Below are 15,809 nucleotides of genomic sequence, written 5' to 3'. Positions count from 1 at the left end.
TCCATCTTTCCCAACATCAGGGTCTTTTCCAGGGAGTCTTCTCTTCTCATGAGGTGGCCAAAGTATTGGAGCCTCAGCTTCAGGATCTGTCCTTCCAGTGAGCACTCAGGGCTGATTTCCTTCAGAATGGAGAGGTTTGATCTTCTTGCAGTCCATGGGACTCTCAAGAGTCTCCTCCAGCACCATAATTCAAAAGCATCAATTCTTCGGCGATCAGCCTTCTTTATGGTCTAGAAGGATAGGGAACCATTAATGAGCACCAGGGGTGCCACCTCCTAGGGGCTAAGCCCTTGTGGTCCTGTGTGAGTGTCTGGAGGCAGTTGGAGGATGGATGGTGGCTAACAGATTGAGGCTGAATCCTGACAAGACAGAAGTACTGTTTTTGGAGGATAGGGGACAGGCATGTGTGGAGGACTCCCTGGTCCTGAATGGGGTAACTGTGCCCCTGAAGGACCAGGTGCACAGCCTGGGAGTCATTCTGGACTCACAGCTGTCCATGGAGGTGCACCGTTCTGCCCGGACACTGAGGTTCAGTGCTGAGGGCCTTCTGGTGGTTCCCTCACTGTGAGAAGCGAGGTTACAGGGAACCAGGCAGAGGGCCTTCTTGGTAGTGACACCTGCCCTGTGGAACGCCCTCCCACCATATGTCAAAGAGAAAAACAATTACTAGACTTTTAGGAGACATCTGAAGGCAGCCCTGTTTAGGGAAGCTTTTAATATCTGAAGGATTATTGTATTTTAATATTTTGTTGGAAGTCTCCCAGAGTGGCTGGGGAAACCCAGCCAGATGGGTGGGATATAAATAATAATATATTATTCTTATTCTTATTCATGCCGTTGAATATTTTCAGGGAGAGGACTGCCCCCAATGTCCAAAAGTGGTAGAGGAGGCCAATTGCAGAGCCAAGCACAGCCCCAGGCCAGCTGCTCCTCCTCCTCCTCCTACTGTGGAGGGGAAGGAGTCAGGAGGCCCCAATCTAGTGGCAGCAGCAGCAGAGAAACCATGGCCATTGAAGGTGTGCTGCTGCTGCTGCTGCCATGCTTGGCTCTGCCCCAGCTCCTCTGATGTCCTGAAATAACGCGTCCAAAGTCATGTGCAGCACACCGCAAGCCCCCAAATTCTTCTTCGGAAGCTGGCACCTCTGATGAGCACTCTTTGGGTTTGGTTAGTCAACCAGCTAAAGATCCACCCTAACAGTCCAGTCCACATTTTACCAGCTTCCATTGCAAGAATATGAATGGAGGAATATCATGTCAGAAGCCTTGCTGAAATCAAGATACACTATGTACACAGCATTCCCTTGAGCCACCACAGTTGTAACTCAAAAGAAAGAAAAGAAGGAAGGAAGGAAGGAAGGAGATTTGTCTGGCATGCAATGCCTTTGAGAAAAAAACAGACAAGGTCCCAGTTGGTCAACCATCATGGCACCAACCAGCTCCAGACCTACTTTGCTTGCCCTGAGCTGCCGCTTCTGTGTGAGAAGAAGGCCGAAAGGGAAAAGGGGATAATATCTGCATCTTAAACGACTTTCCTTTCAGGATGTTGAATAAGGAAGAGGAGGATCCGTTCATTTTCCTGCTCTTATGTCCATTTGTTAAGTCCTGTTCCAACAATCATAATGGTGACTGAACACCCTTGAGTGGCATCTACTGATCACACAAAACAAAGTCCACCAATTGAACATATGTTTGAGCTGATGAATTTGTTTTAGAGGCAAATATTTGCCAAGAGGGCTGCAGAAAATCCTTATTCTCCACCTTTCTTTACAGTCACACATGGACTTCCCACCAGGGTGGAAAGTAGAGGAACTGTTTTGAAGAAATGATTCTTAAAGCACCACAGGGCCAATTAAAACTTCACCAAGATGGCCGCCAACAACAACAACAACTTATTATTTCTATCTCACCCATCTGGCTGGGTTTCCCCAGCCACTCTGGGTGGCTTTCAACAGAACATTAGTAAAGGTAAAGGGACCCCTGACAATTAGGTCCAGTCATGACCGACTCTGGGGTTGCAGCACTCATCTCACTTTATTGGCCAAGGGAGCCGGCGTACAGCTTCCGGGTCATGTGGCCAGCATGACTAAACTGCTTCTGGCGAACCAGAGCAGCGCACGGAAACGCTGTTTACCATCCCACCGGAGCGGTACCTATTTATCTACTTGCACTTTGACGTGCTTTCAAACTGCTGGGTTGGCAGGAGCAGGGACTGAGCAACGGGAGCTCACCCCGTCACAGGGATTCGAACCGCCAACTTTCCTATCGGCAAGTCCTAGGCTCTGTGGTTTAACCCACAGCGCCACCCGCGTCCCTTAACAGAACAGTAAAAACAGAATAAAACTTCAAACATAAAAAGCTTCCCTAAACAGAGCTGCCTTCAGATGTCTGTTTGAAGGAGTCCTCTGTTTGAAGGGCCGTCCAGCCAAGTTTGATTTAAAGATTTAAAAACTTTTTTTTAAAAAAACCTCTTAAGAAAGGAGAGTAGCAGCCTATCAAATTAGCACCTGGAGAAAAAGACCAAGCCCACAGGCCACCTGGTCAAGGTCCACCCCACTGTGGTGAGATGTATTGCATTTAATTTAAATTATCGCATTCACTTCTAAATTTGTATCCATACATATAAATCAGCATATGCAAATTTATGCAAATGAATGTCTTTTATTTTTAGGCAGTGCATATATGAGCACCTTAAATTAGGCATGACCCTTGGTAGCTCAGTAAACAGAGCAAATGTTTGTGGTCCACTGCATGAAGTGTATTCCTCAGAAATATACAAATTAAATGAACTTTTTGAATTTCATTTTCAAAAGAGAGAGAGAGAGAGAAATGAAATGGCCAGCGGGAAAGAACTGCCCCTCTCCTGTCAGTCTTTTGCTCTCAGTTGCAGTTTCCAAGGTGGCTTTTCACCTAAAGAACAAACAAAACAAAACAAACTATTGGGCAGGGGAGGGGGAGTCAGGGAGAAACCCACACCTGAGTCAGGTTGCTCTACATTCTGTACTGACTACAGCAGGAACTTCAGAAGATTCAGGAAATCCGAACGTAAATCCTTACTTTGCTTTGAAACTCAGTTTGCTTCATTTCCTTGGATGGATGGCAACAGCATGCAAATGGAAAAAAATAAATGCATTTGGGAGCAGAGGCTCACAGTGCACTTGTTTGGATAGAACTTCTTAAAATGTTGTTTTCTGCAGCGTTTGGGTGGGAGAGTTACAGAACAATATTTGCCAATACAGTGGTACCTCAGGTTACATACGCTTCAGGTTACAGACTCCGCTAACCCAGAAATATTACCTCGAGTTAAGAACTTTGCTACAGGATGAGAACAGAAATTGTGCTTCGGCGGTGCAGCAGCAGCGGGAGGCCCCATTAGCTAAAGTGGTGCTTCAGGTTAAGAACAGTTTCAGGTTAAGTACGGACCTCCGGAACGAATTAAGTACTTAACCTGAGGTACCACTGTACAGTAAAGGAATGTTCACCACATAAAGGCTATGGCATCAAGTGATGGATTCCGTGCGTGAAATGCTAACCTCAGATCAGCTACTGTGTACAGAGTGCTGCTATCACCTGACATCTTCACTCCAAACCACAATACATTTAATTGGAGGAAGGTCACATGTTCAGGTGAGCGGTTGGAAAAGGTGTGTGCTTTTTTCTTCCCACAAGTGTCATTTTCCTGCTTACAAATTAGCACATGTCCACCGCACAAAGGCTGGCAATTGTTTAGTTTAGTTGCTTGGAGAAAGCCAAATCCATAATGGCCAGGCGTGTACTAGGGAGAAACATGTTGACAAAATGAATAGACCAATTGGAGGGTTGCTTTGGGCATTCAGCCACGCTCCGTTCCCACCCCCCTCACCCCCACCCGTTGCTAGGATAGTTGTCAACAGAACCTGAAGCTCCTGGGAGATAACGAATCTAATATTAATAATTGTCTCGTGAAGAAAAAGTGCTGCGATCGATGAATCTGACTTCATATGGAATCTTTTAAATTCCAGCAATCTGGAGGAGGAGGCTACAGATTTGCAAAGCAATACCTGGGTTAGTTGAATGTTTCAGCCTATGTATATTTAAACATGTAAAATTTGAAACAATTTAAATTGGTGGTGGTGGGCATTTTAGTCCTCAGTAAGCAAGATTTTTTTTTAAAGTGTCGTGATGTTTCCAGCATTACTTTGGCCAGAATTAAAAGGGAATCGTGAGCAATCATCGGTGTAGAAAATATAATTATATGATAAGGTTTAGTAACTAGGTGACATTATCATTACTTATTTATTATGCCAAGGGTTCAAGAGTAATCCTATGTTCAAGGGTATTTTATAAGCTCCTCCTTCATTTTATTCTCACAAGTACCCTTTAAAACGAGGGACGTGGGTGGCGCTGTGGGTTAAACCACAGAGCCCAGGACTTGACGATCAGAAGGTCGGCGGTTCGAATCCCCGTGACGGGGTGAGCTCCCGTTGCTCGGTCCCTGCTCCTGTCAACCTAGCAGTTCAAAAGCATGAAGTGCAAGTAGGTAAATAGGTACCGCTCCGGCGGGAAGATAAACGGTGTTTCCGTGCACTGCTCTGGTTCGCCAGAAGCGGCTTAGTCATGCTGGCCACATGACCCGGAAGCTGTACGCCGGCTCCCTCGGCCAATAAAGCGAGATGAGCACCGCAACCCCAGAGTCGGCCACGACTGGACCTAATGGTCAGGGGTCCCTTTACCTTTTACCCTTTAAAGCAGATTAAAATGAAGGAGTGGCTGCCCCAGGAGGGCTGATTTATGATTTGAACCCCATTTTCATCATGGTTCAGGTGTGGTTTTTTTTAGGCTTTTAATTTTGTCACTGTGCATAGACTGAACCTATTTTAAACTGAATAACATTGTTCATAACCCCTTTTTGTGGAATAGCCAATTTGGGCAAAAAGAAGGTTGCAATTCGGTCACTGTGCTGTTTAAACCAGGGATACTCATCCACACTTACCTTTGCTGCACATTTCTAGGCACAGGCCTGGGCTGTCCAGGTCTGCGTCTCAGCGCTCCCCCTCCCCAGTGCTTTTCCCTTGGACACCCGCTCTTTACTGCTGAATCGGATCAAACGGCAATCCATAGAAAACTTGCATTGCTGTTTGCTCCGATTTGGCAGTAAAGAGCGGGTTTTCCTGCGGGAAGGCAGCAGAGCAAAACAAAAAGTGTTTGGACACAGATTGATAAAGCATGGTCTTGTGGCTAGAAAGTAAACAGCAAAGAGATCTGGACCAGGAGAAGATTCACAATGTAAGAATATAAATGATCAGACGAAAGTTTCCTCTAGTGCAGCACCTTTCTCCCTGCAGTGGCCAAGTAGAGACCTAGGAGAAGTTTCCATGGGGGCAACAGACCTCCTCACGGTTGCTACCATTTGACAAGGTGTGTGGGGCCTAGAGTACTTGACTGGGGAAACAGAACTTCATGCCCTTGCTCGTAAATGAAACGGAGCTCTCAACCCAGCTCAGACATTGAAAAATTGCCTGAAGGATAAAATTGGGAGGAAAGAGGACCACATGCCCTGAAGTCATTGGAGAAGAAGTAAACAAGTAACTTTTGGGAAAACGTCATAATTGGTACCAAAACAAACGCAGTACTTTCATAGCATGCACAATTGGCATCAAAATCCACAGAATTAGTGATCAGTCTGTGCAGAAAGGCCCAAGGATCTGCCAAGTCACACAGGTCTTCCTGAATAAAATAAGCACATGGGGCCCCGAAATATGGAAGCCCTTTAAAAACCTTCCTTAATGGAATTTGAGGTGCAAACTAAACATAATTGTTCAGTTTCACCTTGGCTACATAGTTCTTTTTAGGAAACAAAGGCATGCCTCTCAATGAGAAGAAGAAGAAGGGGAGGAGGAGGAGGAAGAGTTTAGATTTGATATCCCACTTTATCACTACCCAAAGGAGTCTCAAAGCGACTAACATTCTCCTTTCCCTTCCTCCCCCACAATAAACACTCTGTGAATTGAGTGGGGCTGAGAGACTTCAGAGAAGTGTGACTGGCCCAAGGTCCCCCAGTAGCTGCATGTGGAGGAGCGGGGACACGAACCCGGTTCCCCAGATTACGAGTCTACTGCTCTTAACCACTACAGCACACTGGCTCTCACAGTTGACTCACTTTTCTCTGTTATCACAGGTTGATTTACCTTCTGTTGCATGGAAACAGGATAAGGATGGGAGACAACTGGAAAAGAAAGCCCAGCGTCTGCCATGGTCCTATACTTCCACGAATACAGATCCCTTCATCTGCTCAGGACACCTCCTTAATGAAGGTATCTGAGGAGGACTGCTGACATTAGAGCTGTGCCAATCTCACGACCTAAGCCCTTTATTAAATAAAACAGTTCTTGGTGCTTAGAATAGGGTTACCAGACATCCCTGTTTCCCAGGGAGAGTCCATGAATTTGTGAATAAGTCCCTGGACAAATTCTATCCCCGGAATGTCCCCGGATTTCATCTAATGTCCCCGGGAAACGCAGCAGCGGCAGTCTCTGCAGCCCGGAGCAGTTGGCTCTGGCTGGCTTCAGGAGCTGCTCAGAAGTCCCCATATGATGGTGGTGCAGAGGCTCAAAGATGCAGCTTCCGGGCTGCCTCCACCTTCCCTGACCCCAGCAACTCAGCTGCGAAGGGAGGCTTCATGCTGCCTATTGGAGCAGCCTCCCAACTCTTACTTGCATGCAAGCAGGAGTGGGGCGGGGATTTCATCACTGAAGGGAGGCTTCACACTGCCTATCCGAGCTTGCGTGCAAGCAGGAGGGTGCAGGGATCTCTCAGTTAGGCAACGGGAAGCCTCTCTTCCCAGCTGAGGGATCCCTGCCCCCTCCTGCTTGCACACAAGTAGGAGTTGGGATGGGGCTGCTCTGTAAGGCAGTGTGAAGCCTCCCATTCCCAGCTGAGCGATCCCCATCCCCTCCTGCTTGTACGCAAGTAGGAATGGGATTGGGGCTGCTCCAGTGGGAAGGGAGGCATTGTGCTGCCCGAGCCGCCGCTCTCGGCCCTCCTTCTCCGCCTTCCATGCCTGACCCACCACGCACCGCTTCACCACCACCACTACCGAAGAACCAACAACTCAGGGGTTGCCCACGCTCATGGAGAAAGGAGATAGAAGCTTCGGAGGAAGAGGAAACCTGGTGGTTGAGGTCAAGACAGTGGCTGCTCACTGCCACCGCCATTGCTGCAGCATCAACGTTCCGAATGTGTAGTATTTATTTATTTATTGTGTCCCCAGATTCATTGAAAAAAATCTGTTAACCTTAGCTTAGAAAGGTCTCCTGTTCTTAGTGCAGAGTGGGTCTCCTGTCTTGTTTCACAGTGTCATCCTCAATGTGCTGCACTCTGACATCTAAGAACACCAGGGCTGTGTCCCATTTCCCAGGTGAGCACTGCCATCTGCAAGACTTCCCCAAATTACTGCTTTTTGGAGAAGTAGGGATGGAAGACCGTTATTTTCAGTTTTCTCAGTTTCTCATTTTTCCAGTCTTGAATTAGGTACTCACATTTCTGCAGCTATTTGCAAGTCTGTTTTTTAAAAGTCCTGATGAAAACGCATCAGCATTTTTAGTGTGAACAAACACATTTTGTATGCAGTTTTGACTAATGTACAATTTTGTGCTGGTCCCGGGGGGGTGGGGGGGGTGTTACCGTGCAGTGTGGTCTAAGTCCGGTCCTAGGTCGAGGGTAAGGAGGCTGTCCATCAGGGGCGAAGCAAGGTCCAAAGCGAGGAGTCAGGCATGGTCAGGAACTCAGGAGAGCAGGTCAGGGTGCCTGGCAGACCTCAGGAGAGCAGGTCAGCCAGGGACTGGGCTGACTGGCCTTTATCTCCTCTGAGGCCTGGGGCAGCCCTGGTCCACAGGTGACTTGCCTCTCCTGGCCTTAAGGCGAGCACTCCTCCTGTGAGAACTTAGTTCCCTCCGCCTCTCTGCCCTGAGCCTCTGCAGCTCAGGAGAGGCTGGAGGGTTACTGGACCCAGAGGCAACCTCACCTTCCCCTGACAGGGCTGGGAGAGGAGCACCTGCAGGCAATGGCTCCTCCATCACCTCCGGAGCCAGGGCGGATTCAGCTGGTGTCTGCTCCTGAGGATCCGGCACAGGTGAGGGCCCTTCAGGTTCAAGCCCCTGCCCCAGCTCAGCCGGCCCTGGAGGCGGGGACTTCTGTGCAGGCTGGGATTCCTCAGGTTCAGCCTCTGAATCGGATTCCCAGGCCATCACAAATTTCTTTGCAAGCAACTATCCCGAATGTTATGCATTTTTGTATGTTACCTTCATTAATATCCATTCCTGTCAGTGCACAATTTCCTCGGATATGTGCATTTTGTGAACACTGTTTGGAGAACTGTACCACATAATAAGATTAAGTGAAAATCCCGAAGTACAGCTATGTTTTAGTTCATGTACTGTTTCAGGGTGTGTGGATTTGATTTGTCTTTAAATGAGAAGTGAAGCTTGAAGGCTGAACGCACAGTCTTTGTGACAAGAAGATTAAAGCCCTCCTTGCAATCTAGGGGGAGGCAGGTGCCAGACCAGGAGACTTCAGATAAACCCCGAAGGTCTGGCAGCCCTAGGCCTCTCTGGAACTCACCTACAGGTGGTACCCAACACCAAGAAAACTAGTGCTAATATGCCCAGGAACCTCACCAAAATGCTGGAGAGGGTGCACCTCCACAGGCACATACCTTCACATGTGGTGGGAGTGCCCCAAAATCCAACTATTCTGGACAACAGCCATACAAGAAATATGTAAAATAACCAAGCAAGCATTAGAAATCACCCCAGAATTGGCCCTACTAAACATCTTCCAAGACAATAGTGCTCATTTACACCACAAAGAACTCATAACCCACCTCCTTTCAGCAGCCAGAAACATAACCAGACACTGGAGAGACCTGTCAGGAGTAAGCATGGACCAATGGTACCAAACAGTATGGGAAACAGCCTTACTAGAAAAATTAACCAATAAACTGAAACTGACACGGGGACAAATAGAAGAAGACGCCTTCACCCCGGTATGGCTCCCCTTTATCACATACACAGCCCAACAAGACAATGAAAAAATCCACCAACAGCATACAAATAAATATGGCTAACCTGAACCAAAACACCCACCAACCCCCACTCACACATGAAAACAAAGACCACCACAGCCAACCACAAATGAACAGCCACACCCTAGGCCAACCCCAACCTCTCTCACCACCAAAGGAACACAAGTGAACAGCAGAGAACCTGCACAAGCGACGTCGACACAAAACGCCACAAATATTAAGTAAAATAGAAACTTCGCCACCCGACCCCACCCCCACTCGCCTTTCCCCCCTCCACCTCTTCCCCCCTTTTCTTCCTAATGTCTCAACAAATGAAACGGATCAGTAAAAAATGTTACTTGGGGAAAAGAGAGAGAGAGAGAGATTGCACATACTTTTGTAAACCAAGAAAATCTTTAATAAAAATACATTTTTTAAAAAAATGGTTCACCCCAAATGCCTGGGGGAATTGGGGTGTCTTTATTTGATGGCAGAAACCCACGCTTGTCTCACCTCTCAGGGTGACAGAGAACCACTCTCACCACCAACTGTAAGACCTGGGATGGATGATATGGGAGAGGAATACAGCCAGGTGCCAAGGCATGAAGGACTTTATAAACCAGTACTAAAACCTTGAATTGGACCCTGTAGCAGTCAGGCAGCCAGCTCAAATCCCACAATATTGGTGGCTATATGACCACATGCTGCAGCGCCATTCAGTCATCATTCTGCCCCAGCTGCAATCTCTGGACTGTTGTCAAAGGCAGCCCAATGTAGAATACATTATAATAATCTAGCTTTGCAGCCCTGGCTATTTTCTACCTCAGCACATTTCTGCCTTGGTTGCTTTGCTTTTTCCATGACAAAAGAGGGAGCGAAGGAATTCCAGGGTCCTCGTACATTCTCATTTTGCATTGTTTGGGTGGTGGTGGGGGTTTGGGGTGCTGTTTGCCATCTGTAACTAGTCTAGGCCTTGTTCCGACAGGATTTGAAAAGAGGACAGAAGCGCTACTTTTACAGCATTATGAGAATATATGACAGCAAAGCGCCGAGGGAAATGTTGTACCGTCGGTATGTGATCAATCTCCAGCACCAGAACGTGCAGGGTGAGTGTTCAGCCAAGGCATCTCCTTGCATCAGCACCTCCGAGAAATTGGAGAGCAGCAGAGAAAATCCGGAGACTTGAGGGGATTATGAGGCAAGGTTTATGGGCCATGAAGGTACATCAGACACACAGCCGGAGCACATGGTGGTTTATAGGCAGAGTTCACACAGTCTTCAGCCAAGAGGCTCTGCCGTTCTCAGCAGGGATGAGGGGAAGAACAGGCAGTGAAATGATGTAGGTCTGGTGTTATTTATGCTACATTCATCCACTGTGCAGTTTGTCTTCGGTTCCTCTCCGCAGAAATGATACAAACACACACAGAGACAGCTGAAAGACAAATGCTTTAGAATAAATGTTTAGCTCTCGTAGCAGCCTTAGAAAAATATCAAACCAACACATTTCTCCCAGACGCACAAAACACCGGGGGCTTTCCTCCACATGTCTCACAAACGCTTGACGTTAAAACTAGGATTGGAAACCTTCTCTAGGAGAGCCACTCAGGAACAAAGACTTCAAAATGAAGAGTTAGCATTAAAAAGATTGTGTGATCAGTTCTGTGATTCAGAAAAGACAGCTTCTGTGTTCTCCCAGACTTTTCATGTTCAATTCAAGGTTTTAGCTCAGTGATACAAGCCATTGTTTGCATTCAAAAGGTCAGTGTTTCCCAAACTTGGGCTTCCAGCTGTTGTTGGATTACAACTCCCATCATCCCCAGCTAACAGGACCAGTGGTCAGGGATGATGGGAACTGTAGTCCCTAAACAGCTGGAGACACAAGTTTGAGACACCCTGACCTTGATTCAGTCCTGAACATCTGGAGGTAGCAAGCCTGACCCCATCAGTAAGCCAGGTCAGATACTGGCTGAGGACCTCCTCACCAGCCCAATCCACCAGATCCTAGATCAGGCATAGGCAAATTCGGCCCTCCAGATGTTTTGGGACTACGACTCCCATCACCCCTAGCTAACAGAACCAGTGGTCAGGGATGATGGGAGTTGTAGTCCCAAAACATCTGAAGGGCCAAGTTTGCCTATGCCTGTCCTAGATCCCTGGATGCCCTTGAACAGAAGCCAAGCTCCTCTCTCATCTGCAGTGGCCACCTGCCATCTTAAGTTGCCCTTAATTCAGTGCCCTGACTGATGTAACTTAAGGGTAGGTTTCCATGAGGGAGACCTAAGATGGCAGGCAGCAACCACAGATGGGAGCCAAGCTTAACTCCCATCCAAAGTGCTGTGGGAATGTTTAGGGAGGCAGGAGAGGATATATTGTTTAATTATATCCTTTCCAACTTGTGTTAACAAGTTCTACAATTTAGCAGAGTAACATTCCCCTTTTAAACTTGCACAGCGGATGCGTGTCCCTGCCAGCTCATTGTTTATTTTATTTATTTGTCACTTACTACACATGGGACATGGGTGGCGCTGTGGGTTAAACCACAGAGCTGAGGACTTGCCGATCAGAAGGTCGGCGGTTCGAATCCCCGCAACGGGGTGAGCTCCTGTTGCTCGGTCCCTGCTCCTGCCAACCTAGCAGTTCGAAAGCATATCAAAAAGTGCAAGTAGATAAATAGGTACCGCTCCAGCAGGAAGGTAAGCGGTGTTTCCATGGGCTGCTCTGGTTCGCCAGAAGTGGCTTAGTCATGTTGGCCACATGACCTGGAAGCTGTATGCCGGCTCCCTCGGCCAATAAAGCGAGATGAGCGCCGCAACCCCAGAGTCGGTCACGACTGGACCTAATGGTCAGGGGTCCCTTTACCTTTACCTTACTACACACACACACACAAGTGTGTTCCAAAGCAAGGGCTGAGAATAACCTGCGCCTGAAACTCTGTGGAGCTGCTTCCAGTCAGTGTATTATAGACAACGCTGAGCTAGATGGACCTGTATTCTGGTGTAGTATACAGTGGTGCCCCGCAAGACGAATGCCTCGCAAGACGGAAAACCCGCTAGACGAAAGGGTTTTCCATTTTTGAGCTGCTTTGCAAGACGATTTTCCCTATGGGCTTGCTTTGCAAGACGAAAACGTCTTGCGAGTGTTCCGATTTTTTTCCGCTCCCCCCCTTTTTCTAAGCCGCTAAGCCGCTAATAGCCTTTTAGCCGCTAATCCGCTAAGCCTTTAATAGCCGCTAAACCGCTAATAGCGCTAATCCGCTAAACTGCTAATAGGGTTGCTTCGCAAGACGAATAAACCGCTAGACGAAGAGACTCACGGAACGGATTAATTTCGTCTTGCGAGGCACCACTGTATATGCTCCCTGTATCGTTTCTGCAGGAGAATGTAGACTTGCCATTTCTAGCGTGAACTGTAAGGTAGGAGAAACAGGCGCAATCACTTGCTCCTGGAGCCATTTCCTGGAGAAGGCAGATGATTAAACCTGGAGAGTCCAGACCTGTGCACAGAAAGGCAGGTCTGGATTTTCTCTTTCTTTTCTTTTTCGCTGATTCGGGTGGCTGGGTTTTAAAATATGATTTATAGAATAGAAATGAGCAAGTCCCAGCCTCAGAACTGCAGGTGTAAAACTAACGAATGATTTAGCCTTGTAGTGCTTACTATTTTGTCAAAGCTTTTAATGCGAAGGCCCTAGTGACAAACCAAATATGAAGTTCAGAAAATCCTACTGATGGCCCTGTTTGTCACAGGAATAACAAAAATGCACAGGCAAAACAGAAGCAGTTAACAGGGGAGTAAAATCAGATGTAATTATTCTGTGAAGTATGCATTCTCTATTTTATGTTCTGCTAAACTCTGATTGATTAAATTAGAGGCAGCCTTCCCATTAAACTGGATTTATTATGAGAACAAGGTAACTATCGCTACCTAGTGCTAAGAACCATCTTTCTTAAAGGAAAGGCTTGCCGCTTTCCCCAACACTCTGGGAAACAGGCTGGTCCCCTTTCAAACTATTTGATTGCTCCCAATGTCAGGAGACTTGCTTGTGTAAATTAAAGACAAAACAGCAGTTCTAAAAGGAAAGAGGGAGTCGAAACGTTCATCTCACAATTAAGGCTCCACAAAGTAGGTCTTTCTCATCTTTCACTCCTGCAATCATTGAAAACCATGTCACATCGCCACAGGACAACAGCTGACAGCAGAAGGCTCACCAACTCCTTTTTGCAATTACCGTTGTTATTTTCTGACTCCATGCTCTGTGCGTGGCAGGGAGCCCTATTCATTCCATCAACTTTTATGGCCTCTCCTGCACATGCTGACTAATGTGATGACACTAGACCAGTTGTTCAGCTGTCCTGGACACGTTTGCCAGCCCAAAGGAATAACCGGCCATCAGAATAACGCACCGCTTGCCCCCTCGTCCCCATGTATTGATGCACGGGTGCCTTTGACCATTATTGACTCCTTTAAAAATATTTTTAAGGGCTCATCACAAAGCAGCAAGTCAAATATTATGCATCCTACCTGAAAGATTAAAAAACCCCGCAGAGGAATCAAGGCTGGGAACTGCACCTCCCTTGAAGACAGACCCCAGGAAGGCAGAGCACGGCTTCTGTAATTAAATGTGAATCAAAGAAACCAGAGATGACTCACGGTCAGTGAAAAAGGATGAATCACTTTTCTTCCATGAGAATTGGACATTTAACGTTACATCCAGAAGTTACGCTAGATGCTTACAAAGCAAGCTGGTAACTCGTCTTTCTGTTTTTATTTTATTTTTAAATGCACACTCTCTTCTAGGAAAAACTGCTCAAAATTTCCATAATTTTGCATGCATTATATATGAAAATAGATATTTGAAATCTTGCAGAATTTGCCATTTTGTGCCATGGAGGGGGGGGGATAGTAAGGGTAAATGTGAAATAAGGAGACCTGGGATAAATGGGGGGCAGTGGACACATATTTGAAGCAAGACCTGGAAACCACCAAGAATGCAGAATGTTCCAGTTCCTAAACTTGCTTGTTTTCAAACACGTGTGCATGCACATGCACACACACACATACAGACCTCCCCCTCTATAGACACATATACACAATGGCTAGAAACTTGCTCAAATAAAATGAAAGTGGTGATTCAGTGTAAGATTTTGCCTGAGGAGGAATTTGTATCCTCTTATCTTGCTGATCAGAAGGTTGGCAGTTCGAATCCCCATGACGGGGTGAGCTCCCGTTGTTCGGTCCCCGCTCCTGCCCACCTAGCAGTTCAAAAGCATGTCAAAGTACAAGTAGATAAATAGGTACCACTCTGGCGGGAAGGTAAACAGCATTTCCATGCGCTGCTCTGGTTCGCCAGAAGTGGCTTAGTCATGCTGGCCACATGACCTGGAAGCCAGCTCCCTGGGCCAATAAAGCGAGATGAGAGCGCAACCCCAGAGTTGTCTGCAACTGGACCTAAGAGTCAGGGGTACCTTTACCTTTACCTTTACCTTTATCTGTAATCACAGCTCTGAACTACTTGGTAAAGATGTGTACAAAACCGATGTCATCTTACAGAGAGGAGCCTCTTCAGAGTGGGCCCTCTGAGCGATGGTATAGGACAGATTGCTTAAAGCTTCCGACTGTAGAATGAAAATTACAGGTTAACATTGGATGCATTACGATGATGTGTATGGAAACTGACACTCTAAGTTGTCTCTGACACCTTTAAATTAATTTCCAGCTTTAAATAAGAAATGAAATATGTAACAAATGCAAATAAAATTTATATCAATGTGTATGCTGACAGGTCAAAAGCGTCACCAGTTGTTTTCCGGCAGATGGCTTTCTTTCTGAAAAAGCTGCTCCATAAACCTTTATTACTCTCTATTTCTGTGCTTTTTCGGAAACTGACACATAACCATGCATTCTGCATCAGCCCAGTGGGTTCCGCTAGATGACCTGTTTACTGACTAGCATTCATCCTGATTTGCTCATACTGTACAAAGCTTACATGAAAGTTAGATTACATCCCGTTTTTATGGAGCGTTTGTTTTGATGTGGGGAGGCTATATGACAACGAGCATTCGTTCTGCATTCATCCTGATTCGCTTGCAGGGTGTTTACATGTCATTCCCTTCACCATTCTTCCATCCCACACTTATCAGTGCAGAATGCTTTTAATCTACTTTCATTGGTAGTCATAAAGTCCCCAGTCTGCACTTGAATCCCTCCTACAAAATGCTGGACGTGTTAAACATGAGATTAGATCCCCAATGGAAATGCTGTTTGCTAAAGGAATGGTTTAGCTCCCTTCCTTTTCATTCCAGCTGCATCCTCCTGACTGCCAAGTGTGTCTCTACCAGGTTTAATGCCTCTCTTCTTTGTTACTTTCCAGGGTCCTGCCATAAAACTTTGCAAGAGGTTGGTTGTCAGTGAAATATGGCTGTTCTGATAAAAGCAAGCTGATGTGCCTCATTCCAGAGCTTTCATTTTCACTCTTTGTGCACCCCATTTCTTAGCCTGTTATTTGGCCGCAATTTCTTCCCTCGTTTTCCCCGACTTTCTTCCTACAACTGCTCTTTAAGTCCAAAAAATGTCTAATGTTGATCCAACAAAGTCAGGCTGGTTAGAATACCATCCAGAAAATTCTATTCTTGCTAGTTGTTTGTGCAATGTGGCCTAGATTTTCCTGCGCTTACGTTCCCATTCCTGCCTGTTGCTGAAAATTCTCCATCCATACCTGGAAAAAGGTAGCTGGGTCTAATTCATACGTGACCTTCCTTACAGTGTGGAAAAAATT

At 46.6% G+C, this 15,809-nt stretch overlaps 1 protein-coding gene and 1 long non-coding RNA gene across 2 annotated transcripts in view; one reads left to right on the top strand and one right to left on the bottom strand.

Annotated features, from left to right (window-relative positions):
• The window catches only part of LOC308594052, a 294,546-nt gene that overhangs the window by 178,637 nt on the left and 100,100 nt on the right, over positions 1-15,809 (bottom strand). The gene's annotated exons all lie outside the window — the stretch shown is intronic.
• On the top strand, positions 3,889-13,653 carry FAM216B (family with sequence similarity 216 member B). The gene is made up of 4 exons (XM_081206725.1): positions 3,889-4,041; positions 6,155-6,290; positions 10,023-10,143; positions 13,515-13,653. The coding sequence occupies exons 2-4, from the start codon at positions 6,192-6,194 to the stop codon at positions 13,565-13,567; spliced, it is 273 nt and encodes a 90-aa protein (XP_081062851.1). The 5' UTR covers positions 3,889-4,041; positions 6,155-6,191; the 3' UTR covers positions 13,568-13,653.

The sequence above is a fragment of the Podarcis bocagei genome (genome assembly GCF_964188305.1).
Source record: "Podarcis bocagei genome assembly, chromosome: 8".
In the NCBI taxonomy this organism is placed as follows: domain Eukaryota; kingdom Metazoa; phylum Chordata; class Lepidosauria; order Squamata; family Lacertidae; genus Podarcis; species Podarcis bocagei.
Note: the sequence above shows the minus strand (reverse complement) of the source record. Positions and strands in the feature narration are given on the sequence as shown.

Coding starts and splice junctions, on each gene's coding strand:
- FAM216B (XM_081206725.1), top strand. CDS start 6,192: ATGGGAGACAACTGGAAAAGAAAGCCCAGCGTCTGCCATGGTCCTATA. Junction 6,291..10,022: donor AGGACACCTCCTTAATGAAG/GTATCTGAGGAG, acceptor TTGTTCCGACAG/GATTTGAAAAGAGGACAGAA. Junction 10,144..13,514: donor CCAGCACCAGAACGTGCAGG/GTGAGTGTTCAG, acceptor AATATTTTTAAG/GGCTCATCACAAAGCAGCAA.